This window comes from Pelophylax lessonae (genome assembly GCF_965119305.1).
Source record: "Pelophylax lessonae genome assembly, chromosome: 11".
Taxonomy (NCBI): domain Eukaryota; kingdom Metazoa; phylum Chordata; class Amphibia; order Anura; family Ranidae; genus Pelophylax; species Pelophylax lessonae.
In genome coordinates, this window is record NC_138778.1 from 70,444,544 (window position 1) to 70,459,471 (window position 14,928).

A 14,928-nucleotide genomic window follows, 5' to 3' on the forward strand; every position below is an offset into this window, starting at 1 on the left:
TATTCTCTAAATACAGATCATTTTATGCTCTCATATCAAGTACAGATTATGTTGATGACGTTTAAAAAAAAAAAAAGTATACAAGGTGCCAGAATTTAAGAGGTGTTCTGTAGATATGTGGCACAGAGGTTGAAGACAACGAAGAAAAGGTAGGCAGAACACCAGGAGAACATAGATTGGAAACAAGCTCAGAAGAGATGATGAGCAGAAATGAGACAAACTCAGAGGAGATTATTAGCAGAGATGGGTGATGAGCTCAGAAAAGATGATGAGCAGAGATGGGAAACAAACTCAGAAGAGATAATTAGTAGAAATGGAGGATGAGCTCAGAAGAGATGGGAGACAAGCTCAGAAGAGGAGGCGAGCAGAGACAAGCTCAGAAGAGATGGTAATTAGAGATGAGAAACAAAGCTCATGAAAAGAGTGGAGATAGGAGGTTAACATTCATACACAGTGTACATGTCTATTTAAGTATTGTATTGTGCACTAAAAAGCCCTAGTCATGTACAGTGACTTTTCAGTGTGTGTGTTTGTATATACACTAATCAGCCATAACTTTTGTACCACTGACTGATTATAAGTGAATACCCTTGATTCTCATATTGCAATGTCATCTGAAAGTCCGTAGGCTAAATTAGGCAGCAAGTAGACATGTTGATCCTGAGGTTGATGTGTATGGGGCTGCGTAGCCGCAGACCGATCAGGGTGCCCATGCAGACTTGTGCCCACAGCCAAAGGCGTCTACAGTGGGCACATGAACATCAGAACTGGACAACAGAGCACATTGTTGCTGACCAAATACACCCTTCAGGGAAACCGTATTCCCTGATGGCTTTGGCATTTTTTAGCAGGATAATGCACCCTGCAGGATAATCCACCCAGCTCCAAATTCTCTATATCTTATTCCAATTGAGCATCTCTGGGATGTGCTGGAAAAATAAATCAGATTCATGGAGGTCCCACTGCTAAACCTACAGGACTTGATCTGCTACTAACGGTCTGGTGCCAGTTAAAAGGACATATATTCAGAGGTCTAGTTGCATCCATGCCTCAATAGGTCAGTACTGTTTTGGTGACAAAAGGGGGACCTTCTCTCTATCTTAGGTGGGTAGTCAGAAAGGTATAGCTGATTCAATATATATATATATATATATAGATATATATCTATATATATAGATATATATAGACACACAGTATCTCACAAAAGTGAGTACACCCCTTACATTTTTGTAAATATGTTAGTATACAGTCAGGTCCATAAATATTGGGACATAGACACAATTCTAATCTTTTTGGTTCTATACACCACCACAATGGATTTTAAATGAAACAAACAAGATGTGCTTTAACTGCAGACTTTCAGCTTTAATTTGAGGGTATTTACCTCCAAATCAGGGGAAAGGTGTAGGAATTACAACAGTTTGATTATGTGCCTCCCACTTTTTAAGGGACCATAAGTAATGGGACAATTGGCTGCTCAGCTGTTCTATGGTCAGGTGTGTGTTATTCCCTCATTATCCCATTTACAATTAGCAGATATAAGGTCCAGAGTTAATTTCAAGTGTGCTATTTGCATTTGGAATCTGTTGCTGTCAACTCTCAATATGAGATCCAAAGAGCTGTCACTATCAGTGAAGCAAGCCATCATTAGGCTGAAAAAAAACAAAACAAACCCATCAGAGACAGAGCAGAAACATTAGGTGTGGCCAAATCAACTATTTGGAACATCTTTAAAAGGAAAGAACGCACTGGTGAGCTCAGCAACACCAAAAGACCCGGAAGACCATGGAAAACAACTGTGGTGGATGACCGAAGTATTCTTACCCTGGTGAAGAAAACACCCTTCACAACAGTTGGCCAGATCAAGAACACTCTCCAGGAGGTAGGTGTATGTGTGTCAAAGTCAACAATCAAGAGAAGACTTCACCAGAGTGCATAAAGAGGGTTCACCACAAGATGTAAACCATTGGTGAGCCTCAAAAACAGGAAGGCCAGATTAGAGTTTGCCAAACAACATCTAAAAAAGCCTTCACAGTTCTGGAACAACATCCTATGGACAGATGAGACCAAGATCAACTTGTACCAGAGTGATTGGAAGAGAAGAGAATGGAGAAGGAAAGGAACTGCTCATGATCCAAAGCATACCACCTCATCAGTGAAGCATGGTGGTGGTAGTGTCATGGCGTGGGCATGTATGGCTGCCAATGGAACTGGTTCTCTTGTATTTATTGATGATGTGACTGCTGACAAAAGCAACAGGATGAATTCTGAAGTGTTTCGGGCAATATTATCTGCTCATATTCAGCCAAATGCTTCAGAACTCATTGGACGGCGCTTCACAGTGCAGATGGACAATGACCCGAAGCATACTGCAAAAGCAACCAAAGAGTTTTTTAAGGGAAAGAAGTGGAATATTAGTCAATCACCTGACCTGAATCCGATTGAGCATGCATTTCACTTGCTGAAGACAAAACTGAAGGGGAAATGCCCCAAGAACAAGCAGGAACTGAAGACAGTTGCAGTAGAGGCCTGGCAGACCATCACCAGGGATGAAACCCAGCGTCTGGTGATGTCTATGCGTTCCAGACTTCAGGCTGTAATCGACTGCAAAGGATTTGCAGCCAAGTATTAAAAAGTGAAAGTTTGATTTATGATTGCTAATCTGTCCCATTACTTTTGGTCCCTTAAAAAGTGGGAGGCACATATACAAACTGTTGTAATTCCTACACCGTTCACCTGATTTGGATGTAAATACCCTCAAATTAAAGCTGAAAGTCTGCAGTTAAAGCACATCTTGTTTGTTTCATTTCAAATCCATTGTGGTGGTATATAGAGCCAAAAATATTCGAATTGTGTAGATGTCCCAATATTTATGGACCTGACTGTATCTTTTCATGTGACAACACTGAAGAAATAACACTTTGCTACAATGTAAAATAGTGAGTGTAGAGTGTAAATTTTCTGGCCCCTTAAAATAACTCAACACACAGCCATTGATGTCTAAACCGCTGACAACAAAAGTGAGTTAACCCCTAAGTGAAAATGTCCAAAGTGATAATATTTTGTGTGGCCGCCATTATTTTCCAGCACTGCTTTAAGCCTCTTGGGCATGGAGTTTAACAGAGCTTCACAGGTTGCCACTGGAGTCCTCTTCCACTCCTCCTTGACGACATCATGGAGCTGGTGGAAACTAGAGACCATGCACTCCTCCACCTGTCGTTTGAGGATGCCCCACAGATAATTAATAGGTTTTAGGTCTGGAGACATGCTTGGCCAGTCCATAATCTTTACCCTCAGCAACTTTAAAAAAACAGTGGAGGTGTGTTTGGAGCTGTGTTTGGAGTCGTTATCATGTTGAAATACTGCCCTGTGGCCCAGTCTCCGAAGGGAGGGTTCATGCTCTGCTTTAGTATGTCACAGTACATGTTGGCATTAACCACTTTAGGACCGGAGGATTTTCCTGCTTTACATCGAGGCCACTTTTTGTGATTCGGCACTGTGCGACTTTAACTGACAATTGCGTGGTCATGCAACGCCGTACCCAAACAAAATTTACGTCCTTTTTTTCCCACAAACAGAGCAAGAGCTATGGAAAACACAAAAATATTTCATTTTTAATGATTTATATAGTAAAATAACATTACAGGAAAAAAACGCAATATATCGGGACCGCAAAAACTGAACCGCGATGGAGCGGGGGTTTACTGTATTTCCCGAAGACAACCTCTGGACAGGACGCTGAGCAGGTGCACTCAACTTCTTTGGTCGACCATGGTGAGGCCTGTTCTGAGTGCAACCTGTCCTGTTAGACCTCTGTATGGTCTTGGCCACCATGCTGCAGCTCAGTTTCAGGGTCTTGGAAATCTTCTTATAGCCTAGGCCATCTTTATGTAGAGCAACAATTATTTTTTTTAGATCCTGAGGCCCCGTTCACATAGGGGCGACGCTACTTCGCACCGCGACCTCGGAGGTCGCGGTGCGAGCAGCGCGCCGCGACTTCTGAGCGGCCGCCACGGACTTCATTGAAGTCTATGGCGGTCGCCTCCTGGTCGCCCCAAAGAAGCTCCGGACCCTTTTTCTAAGTCGGAGCGACTTGTGTCGCTCCTATTAGAACGGGTCCGCAGCTTCCCTATGGGAGGCGACCTACGGCGACCTGTGAGGCGACCAGGTCGCCTCACAGGTCGCCTTAGTGTGAACGGGGGCTCAGAGAGTTCTTTGCCGTGCTATGTTGAACTTTCAGTGACCAGTAAGAGAGTGACAGTGATGGCTCCAAATTTTACACACCTGCTCCCCATTCACACCTGAGACCTTGCAGCACTAATGAGTCACATGACATCGGGGAGGGAAAATGGCTAATTGGGCCCAATTTGGACATTTTCACTTAGGTTTAGACATTAATGGCTGTGTGTTGAGTTATTTTGAGGGGAGAGCAAATTTACACTGTTATACAAGCTGTACACTCACTACTTTACATTGTAGCAAAGTGTCATGAGCTATAATAAAATATTTACAAAAATGTGAGGGGTGTACTCACTTTTGTGAGATACTGTATGTCTTGTTGATTTATTGCCTGTAAGAAATCCCTCTAGCACACTTTTTTACTTCGATACATACTGTTGCCAGTCTGTGGGAGCCAGAATTATTGTTGGTTGTTAGTGGATCAAATACTTATTTTACTCACTGAACTGCAACTCAGTTTATAACATTTGTTTCATGTGTTTTTTTTCTGTATTTTTGGTTGATATTCTGTCTCTATCATTTAAAATACAACTACGATGAAAAAAAAATTACAGACCATTTCTTTGTAAGTGGGCAAACTTACAAAATTTGCAGGGGACCGAATAATTATTTTCCCCACTGTATGTGTATGTATATAAACATCTATATGTATATCTATATATATATATATATTGTTGTGCAAAAGTTTTAGGCAGGTGTGAAAAATTGTTGTAAATTAAGAATGCTTTCACAAACAACGTACTATTTGTACCAAAATAAAAAAATATGCAAAATAAGTGTGCAAAATGTGACAATGAATGAAAGTGTTCACCAATGCCAGAAGTCTGCCAAGCAAGATACTGTAGGTGTGTTGGAAGCATGACTGGGCTATTAATATTCCTGGTTATGCTCTCTTTCGGTAGGACATGGTAAAACGGAGGGGTGGTGGTGTCTGTCTGTATGTGAGAAGTGATCTCAAAGTGAGTGTGAGGACCTAATTGATAGAGAGTGTGATGAGCCTGAAGCAGTATGAGTGGAAATGTACATGGGTGTGCGTAATACAAAGATTGTCATTGGAGTTTGTTATAGATCTCCCAGTATAATGAGGAGGCGGCGACTCAGCTCATTGCACAGATAGAAAGGCTGCAAGGGCTAGGACAGTGATAATAATAGGGGATTTTAATTACCCAGCCATTGACTGGAGTAATGGCACTGCTGGAACAGTTAAAGGGCAAACATATATAAACCTATTGCAAGACAATTTTATGGTACAGTTTATTGAGGTCTTGACTAGAAATGATGCTCTGTTGGACCTGGTAATCTCAAACCATGCAGATTTTATTACTAACGTTCATATAAAAGAACATCTGGGTAGATAATAGGATTTCATTCAATGTTAGCTGTAAACGCATACAGGAAATATAAAACACAACTTTAAGAGAGCAAATTTTCCAAGGATGAGGGCTGCTCTCCAAGACTTAGACTGGGAGGGAATATTGGCATTGATGAACACAGAACAGAAATTGGAATTCTTCAAAAAGACTGTATGCGAACTCACTGCAAAGTATACTCCTATGGGCAATACGTTTAAAAGGCTAAAAATAAAACCTATGTGGCTCATGGCCAAAGTTAAAAAATATATAAATAATTAAAAAAAAAGAGCTTTTAAAAAATATAAAAATAAAGAAACATTATCATTGTTTAATTGTTATAAAGAATATAACAGAATATGTAAAAAGAAAATTTAAGGAGGCAAGAATTCAAAATGAACGACAGATTTCAAAAAATAGTAGGACAAACCCCAAAAAGTTCTTCAAATATATTAATAGCAAAAAGGTCAGGTCTGAGCATGTAGGCCCTTTACAAAATAATCTGCAGTGGGTGACAAAGAGAAGGCAAAATTATTAAATATTTTCTTCAGCTCTGTGTATACAAAGAAGCATGGGGGAACTCATGACCATAATGAGGATGGTATTGACACACAATGGCTCAAAAGTGATATGGTCCAGAAATATTTAGACAGAATAAAGGTGGATAAAGCGCCTAGACCAGATGGCATTCACACACGCATCCAAAAATATTTGAGCTCTGTCATTTCAAAGCCTTTGTTTCTCATTTTTAGGGACTTGTTAAGGACTGGAATAGTACCACTGGATTGGCGTAGGGCCATTGTGGTGCCTATATTTTAAAAGAGATCAAAGTCTTTGCCAAGTAACTATAGACCTGTTAGTTTAACTTCTATAGTCAGGAAGATACTGGAGAGTTTAATAAAAGACAACATAGATTAATACTTGCTTGAAAAAAATATTGTAAGCAGCAGACAGCATGGATTCATGAAAGACAGAAGTTGTCAAACAAACCTGATTTCTTTTTATGAGGAGGTAAGTAAAACCTTGGATAGTGGGGTGGCTGTGGATTTAGCATTGATTGGATTTTGCAAAAGCGTTTGATACAGTTCCCCACACACGGCTAATGTGTAAGGTAAAGTCTACAGGCTTGGAAAGATCAGTTTGTAAATGGATAGAAAATTGGCTAAAAGATAGAATTCAGAGAGTAGTGGTTAATGATTCTTACTCTGAATGGTCTAAGGTCATCAGTGGTGTACCCCAAGGTTCAGTGTTGGGATCCTTACTTTTTAATATCTTTATAAATAATATAGGGTCTGGAATTAAAAGTACCATTTCAGTCTTTGCAGACAACACCGAGCTTTGCAGTGGAATAACTTCCTTACAGGATCTCTCCAACTTACAAGCCGACCTCAATGCACTGTTTCATTGGACAACTATGTGACGAATGAGGTTTATTATTGATAAATGTAAAAGTTATGCATTGGGGGCTAAGAAAATGCATACATCATACATACTAAGGGGAGTAGAACGGGGGAATCTGTAGCGGAGAAGGATCTGGTAGATCATAAGCTTAATAATAGCATGCAATGGCAAGCTGCGGTTTTTAAAAGCAAACAAAGTCCTTTCTTGTATTAACAAAAGCATTGACTTCAGAGATAAAGATATAATTTTGCCCCTGTACAAATCATTAATACCAGTAAACAACCGATGAGTCATCAGCTGTCAGTGGGGAATTTGAAATAAAGATTTGCCGGCAATAAAATAAAAAAAAAAAACACGTGACCCTGCCCTCTTGTGACATCATTGGCCAGGGGCATGCTGGCCCCACCCCTTAGTTATTTAAAAACTGTCAGACGGTGGTGGTGGGCGATGTGATTGACCATTGATATATACAAGGGACATTTTTTTTATTTTTTAAATAAAGGACTTTTTATTTAAAAAAAAAACTGGCTAATGTCTTTTTTAACACTACACTTTTTTTTGATGAATGAGTAGGGGTACTACACAGGGTTGTGGGGAAGAGGCCCTTGTGCCCATCGACATGGGGACAAGGTGCTTTGGGGGGCAAAGCCACTCCTGCCCCAAAGCTCCCCCCATGTTGAGAATATAGGGGGGTTCTGTTGTCCCCTCCCTTTCCAGAGTCTGGTATGGATTTGGGGGGGGGGGGGCAAAGCCATTTTTTGACAAAATTTGGCGTAGGGTTCCCCTCAAAATCCATGGGGGGGGCATTTTTTTTTCAAATTTTTTTTATTGCCGGAAGTTCTTTTTTTTACATTCAGCTGTCAACGGGGAACCACGTTGACGGCTGATGACTCATCAGTTGACAATGACGCGGTGGCTGCCTGCTCTTTAACAACCAGTGCACATTCAACAAATGCCACATGCCTGGAAAATGACTTAATTTCCACATGTATTTAATTATTTTTTACTTTCTGTTATTTGTTCCGAAGGCAATAAATAATCCGCCTAATTTTCCTATCTATTTAGAGACTGGAACAATAGATCCAGAAGTACAGAAATTTAATACCCCTGGTTTCATAGGATGCTTAGCAGATGTGCGCTTCAACAACATCACACCAATACGAGACATTTTCCGAAATCCTAAAGCATCAGAAGTGATCACGGTGAAGGGTTCCCTGGTGGAGTCAAACTGTGGAGCCATGCCACTGAAGGTCTACCATTTTCCCTATGAATTGGACCCATGGTATATGGGGACAGGTAAGAGTGAAAACTGCTTTAAAACAGTGTTGTGATGTCAATCCATTTTTTTTTATTATTGTTCTGTCTCAGCATCGATTGTACCTGTGACCTCCTTGTAGACCCCCAGTCTGTAAGTGTGTGCAGCAGGTTGAATGATGGCTTTAACAGATAGTTTACTCAATGAATAAAGACTCCAGAGGTGTTCTCCAATGCTTCTTTATGCTTCAAGTTAGCAAAGGCATAAACATAGAGGCTTTTCCATAGGTAAATTTCCAATGAAGTTACACAGCTTCCACACTCTGCAGTCTCCTCATAACAACTAAACAAAATGGGAGTTACAGCAGGAAAATGGAGGTGGGAGCAACCAACTAGCCAGAAACAGCAGGGGTGTAAGGAAGATACCAATAACATAGCATAACATAACATGTAAAAACAACTGCTAGACAGTTAAAGCTGCGTGGCAGCACACTCCCCGCCTGGTATCGTGAGATACCACTACACAATTATTTTCCATAAACATACAATTAACATTGCATACAGTAGAATGCTATGTAGCCCTATCCTCTAAGCTAACTATGCTAGAGGTCTAAGTGACTCCTTCACATAACACTGAATCAGAATTTTTGGAAGCAGGCATAATTAGGACTGTCTCAGTGACTGATCTCAGGAAGGTTTTTGGGCTCCTGTCCTTTACAATCCTGACTTCCACACTTCGGACCTTTCCATCATCACTAGCAATGGCCTTTGTAATAACTCCAACTGGCCACTGGATCCGATTGGTTTGCTTGTCTTTTAGAAGAACCAGGTCCCCTTCCTTTAAGTTAGGCTTCTGGGTTTGCCACTTTTTACGTCCTTGAAGAAGTGTTAGGTATTCCCTCCTCCATCTGTCCCAGAAACAATCTGCAAGGTATTGAGCGTATCTCCATTGACGTTTATATATGTCCTTTTCATCAAAGATGCTCTTTGGCGCTGGGATCTGTCCAATTTTCCGGCTCAATAATGCAGCTGGAGTTAAAACAGTTGGACATTCTGGGTCTGTGGATACAGCTGTCAGCGGTCTTGAGTTGATTATTGCTGCGACCATAGCAAGGAATGTAGTAAGTACTTCATGGGTAAGACGTGAAGAACTCACATCAAGCAACATAGAATCCAGTATGCGCCTTGCCATCCCAATCATACGTTCCCATGCTCCGCCCATGTGTGAAGCGTGTGGTGGGTTGAATTTCCACTGGTTTGCAGTGGCGGAGAAGGTGGTCCTTGGAGGTGGCTCTGTCTGAGAAGCTCGCTCCCGCAGGGGTTTGTTAATGCTCTGGGACGCTCTCTCGCTATAATTGAACTGGTTGGTCAGTTTTCTCTCCTTCTTGTTCCTGGATGGTATTTCCTCACCTTCTGTCCATTCTTCACTAGCCTGAGCGTCAGACTTCCCTTCTGTATCTTTGTCTCCTGGCTCTGTGGAGTCGTTGGTCTGAGTCTCTTCAATGACTCCCAACTTCGCCCCCTGTCACCGCGCTTCATCAGAGTCTTTGTGTAACATGTTTCCATCCAGGGAGAAGTGTACGGCCAGCTGGTCCACGATGCTTATGGGTTTGTAGGCCCGTTCCTTAAAACTGTACCTCACAATGTTCTGGGGGGCATGAGGGTTGTTTGCAGTCAGGATACGAGTGAATTCCTCCTTAAGTTCAGCCTCGCTGAGTTCCAGCTGGTCCGGAGGCTTAACCAGAGTCTTGGCCTGCATCCATTCATTAGCTCCATCCCCCATATCTGTGGAGTCATCTTCATCCTCCAAATTTCTTCTTGGGCAGATGTTGGAACTCAATGCTACAACTTCAGGCCGGATATCTGGATCCTCCAGGTGGAAATCGATAACTTCTTCTGAGTTTGTAGAAGACTGGTCCATTGAAAACTTGGGTCTGTTGGAATTGTCCTTGAAGAACTCTTCATCCAAAATCTTGATGAACTCCTTGTCTTCGACTGAAGGGGCAATCTTGTTGTCATCACAAGTAGTCTGGCACACTGAATCACCAAAGTCCTTTTGAGAAGTGAGCTTGCAGTTAATGCTTTGGAGTGCTTGATATGGAACTTCGTTCTTAAAATCAAGTCTTTCCTTCACATAATAGTACGATGGACATTTCATCAATTGACAGGTAACATTAGTTTTGTAGGAAGCTACATCCAAGAGCTTGTGAGATTGGTCTAAGCAGACTTCTCCTATTATCACCCATCCAAGATCGAGTTTCTGGGCCTGAGGAGCATCATCTGGACCGTTACATAACTCTCTTATTTTATGAACTCTAGGAATGTCTCTCCCTAGTAGAATCAAAATCTTAACATCCTTGTTAAGTGGTGGAATGTAGTTAGCAATGTGACTCAAATGAGGGTGATGACGTGCAACCTCTGGTGTGGGGATTTCTTCTCTGTTGTTCGGTAGCTGATCACATTCGATTAGAGTTGGAAGAGGAAACTCTGTGTCCACATATTCTGATGCAACTACGAAGCCATGGGCTCTTCTTCCAGAAGTATTGACCTTTCCTGCACATGTCTGCAAGGTATAAGAACAGGTCTCTCCTTGAATGTTGAATAGGTCAAAGAATTCTGTACTGGCCAATGAGCGATTGCTTTGATCATCGAGTATGGCATACATTTTTATGGATTTTTGTGGACATCCTTCAGGAAAAACTCTTACAAGACATATCTTGCTACAAGACTTGCTATGAAACCCTTCTCCACATACCTCTGTACACCTTGTGGTTACGGGGTCGGCATATTGCTCAGTTCTCTCCCCGCCATCATCTGATGTAGTCTTGGGGCTGCTGCCGGGTGAAGGTTTCCTTTTGAACAGGTCTGAATGAAGAGCGTCCACATGTTTGGCACTGTTGCAGAGAGAACATCTGATGGCGATCTTACAGTCTCTAGCTAAATGATCGGAGGATGCACAACACTTAAAACAGATATTATGCTCTTTGAGAAATGACTTGCGTTCTTCAATAGGCTTGTCCTTAAATGCACGACATTTGGAGAGAGAGTGTGGCGCATTATGAATAGGACACTGTTGATTAAGATTTCTAGCTTTAATGTCTGTAGCTAAGACGTTGGATGCTATTGCAGTCTTCATCACGGCAATAGGATGCCTTAAATCCTTGAATTTACTGTTGGTGGCAATACCCCTAGAAGTACTTAAAGGAATGGTGGTTGTATCTGGATAGAAGAAGCTTGGGTCATTCTTGGGTCTTGCAACCTTCCGCACGAACTCTGAAAAATAAGAAAAGGGAGGGAAGGAAACACGATACTCATACTTATACTTTGATCCTACACTAGTCCACTTTCCCTGAAGATGACTAGGCAACTTTGCTACAATAGGATTTACGCCCTGAGCAGTGTCTAAATAGCTAAGACCTGGTAAACTAGGATCTAACTTAGCTATTTCAAGTTCATGAAGGACGTCACCTAACTCTCTAAGCTTATGATTGTCCTTAACAGAGATTTTAGGAAAGTTGTTTAGTCTCTGGAATAAGGCAGATTCAATGACTTCGGGGCTCCCATAGTCTTGTTCTAGACGTTCCCAGGCAGTATCAAGGCCTGCTTTAAAGTTATAAATGTAGACAGATTTAAGTCATTTCATTCATAAAAGATCTAGAGGAGGGGATATCTAGTACAATCTCAGTATTTGCAGATGATACTAAACTAGGCATGCCAATATCTTTTATGCAGGATGTGGAAACCCTGCAAGCGGACCTGAACAAAATAACGGGGTGGGCAACTACATGGCAGATGAGGTTTAATGTTGAAAAATGTAAAGTAATGCACCTGGGGGCCAGAAACCAGAAAGCAAGCTATTCACTAGGGGGGGAACCTCTGGGTGAGTCTAAGATGAAAAAGGACTTGGGGGTACTGGTAGACAACAGGCTTGGCAGTGGCATGCAATGCCAAGCCACTGCAAGCAAAGCCAACAGAATACTGGGATGTATAAAAAAGGGGATTCACTCCAGAAATAAAAAGATTATTCTCCCGCTCTACAAGACTCTGGTTCGGCCACATCTGGAGTATGCTGTCCAGTTCTGGGCACCGGTCCTCAGGAAGGATGTGCTGGAACTGGAGAAAGTCCAGAGAAGGGCAACAAAAATGATTAGGGGAATGGAGGACATCAGCTATGAGGATAGGCTACAAGCACTGAACCTTTTCTCTCTGGAGAAGAGACGATTGAGGGGGGATATGATATCAATGTACAAATACTGTACTGGCGACCCTAGCATAAGGAACAAACTATTCAGAGAAAGGAGATACAATAAGACACGTGGCCACTCACTAAAACTAGAGGAAAGGCGGTTTAACCTTAAAGTGCGTAAGGGGTTCTTCACTGTAAGAGCGGTAAGGATGTGGAATTCTCTTCCACAAGCAGTCGTATCAGCAGGAAGCATTGATAGTTTCAAAAAACTAGTAGATGGGCACCTTAGAGACAACAACATACAGGGGTATACGATGTACGGTTAAAAGCAAACACACACACACATCATAGGTTGAACTGGATGGACTGATGTCTTTTTTCAACCTCACTAACTATGTAACTATGTAACTATATGTAAGTCTCTTTACTTGTTCTGAAGATTGATGCCCCAACCACTTTATTAGTAAGTCAAGTTCTGCTTGAGGTTCAATGTCCAAGTTCTTGGTTACCGCCTTAAATGTAAATCTCCAACTCCTGTAGTTCTCTGGGCGGTCATCAAATCTAGACAGTCCAGTTGTAATCAACTCTCGTCGAATCATATACTTGCTGAACTCTGCAATGTCAGTGCTTTCAGTTTTTATAGCCACAGGGGGTACTGATGGTGCGCCGTCTTGGACCATGGTTGGTATATGATGTTGGCTGGTAGGTAGAGAGAAAGGTGTTGCAGATGGGTTTAATTTAGGTAAGGGTCTGTCGTCTGAAGGTCTCTGAGCATTTGAAGTCAAAGAGAGCTGTATCAAAGGGGGTATAGAGTTCATTCTGTAGTCTTCTGCTGTGCCCTTGTAATCTCTATGCACATAGGGTTGTGGTGGCACATGAGCTGCGTAGGTTGATTCACTTGATTTTGTGACGTGCGGTAGTTGTGGAGGGTCTCTGTTAGTAGGTGCGTCTAGTTGACCAGCATGCTTTGGCGACACATTGCCTTCTGATCCACTTGCTGGATGATTATGAGAAGAATCTCCAACTGTAGGTGGGACTGTATTGTCATGGTTCTGAGTTAGGACAAACTGTAGGGTCCTTTCAACAGGGTCTTGACAAGCAGGCAAGCTGGTACAAGCTGCTCCTTCTTCTTCCAATAGGGCTTGTTCCAAGACAGATAACTCTGCTAAAGCTACTTCCTTTTCTCTGTTCTTCTGAAGAATTTCTAGCCGAGCCTCTGTTTCTGCTTGTATTCTTGCCTGAATGCGTTTAGCTTCTGCTTCCTTGCATTTAGCTTCTGCCTTGATGGCTGCTTCTTTTTCAGAGCAGGCGGCTTGAACCTGGGCTACTGCAACATTTTGGCGAGCTTTGAGTATTTGGTCGCTCAGTATTGACCTTATAGAGCAGGACCGCAATGACTTAGAAGAAGATTTATGATATGAGCGGGCAGACCTAGAAGATTTTCCTGAGTGTCTGGAAGAAGCAGAGTTACAGGATGTAGTTTCATGTAGCTGTGCCAATCTACCTTCTATCTGTGCCTTTGCTTCAAGATATGTGCTATGCCTCTGCTGGTCATTAGAAGTAAAGTCCTTTAATTCCAATGCAGCTTCCTCTATGTTGGAATGTGACAATAGGGAATAGTACTTCTCAGAAAGTCTTTTATAATTCTCAAATGCCTTCTTAACCCTTGAGAGAGCAGTGTTCAATTGCTCAGAATTGTTGCTAGTTTCATCAGTGGCTGTTATACAACTTAAAGTCTTTTCCCACAATGCAGTCAGGTTACTAGATGTTTCTTCCTTACTTGCTTCATAAACCTCCCTTGCCTTCAAGGATGGATGAGGGGCTCTGACAGGACGAGCAGAATGAAGTAAGGAGTCTGCTTTATCTTGACTAAATGCAGGTAATTCTGTGAGATCTCTGTCAGACATAATAAGTACTGTATTTCTGGTGTCTTGTTAGAAATCTGCCAGAGCTCAGCTCTGTAAGTAGAGACTTCTGTTATTAAGCAGGCTGGCTGAGGTGCTGGGTATTTGATACAATAGCTAGCTATTGCTGGAACTAGTTCAAACTGGATCATCTCAGAAGGCTGTAACAGTAATGAAGCATTCAGTAGGTGGCTGGTTTCATATGCAGAGTAATGCTTCTGGTGACTGCAGGTAACACACAGGCAAGTGGGTACTCACGTTTCTGAAGATGGAAATTTACTTTCTGAAGCTGCAGAACCTTGGAAATTTACTTTCTGAAGCTGTATATTCTTGTAAATTTACTTTCTGAAGCTGCAGAGATAACTGTATGATGGATTATTGGAAATTTACTGTTCTGTCTCAGCATCGATAGTACCTGTGACCTCCTTGTAGACCCCCAGTCTGTAAGTGTGTGCAGCAGGTTGAATGATGGCTTTAACAGATAGTTTACTCAATGAATAAAGACTCCAGAGGTGTTCTCCAATGCTTCTTTATGCTTCAAGTTAGCAAAGGCATAAACATAGAGGCTTTTCCATAGGTAAATTTCCAATGACGT

At 41.8% G+C, this 14,928-nt stretch overlaps 2 protein-coding genes across 2 annotated transcripts in view; one reads left to right on the plus strand and one right to left on the minus strand.

Annotated features, from left to right (window-relative positions):
- Positions 1 to 14,928, plus strand: part of CNTNAP1 (contactin associated protein 1) — a 261,388-nt gene that overhangs the window by 212,010 nt on the left and 34,450 nt on the right. The window contains exon 22 of the mRNA XM_082271239.1: positions 8,055 to 8,285. Within this exon, the coding sequence (XP_082127365.1) occupies positions 8,055 to 8,285 (231 nt within the window). The remainder of the gene's footprint in view (positions 1 to 8,054; positions 8,286 to 14,928) is intronic.
- LOC309566889 (uncharacterized protein) lies at positions 11,873 to 14,336 on the minus strand (the record flags this gene model as incomplete). Its single annotated transcript, XM_082272233.1, has 3 exons — positions 11,873 to 11,897; positions 13,498 to 13,631; positions 13,710 to 14,336. 3 exons carry the CDS (start codon positions 14,334 to 14,336, stop codon positions 11,873 to 11,875), a joined length of 786 nt encoding a protein of 261 aa, XP_082128359.1.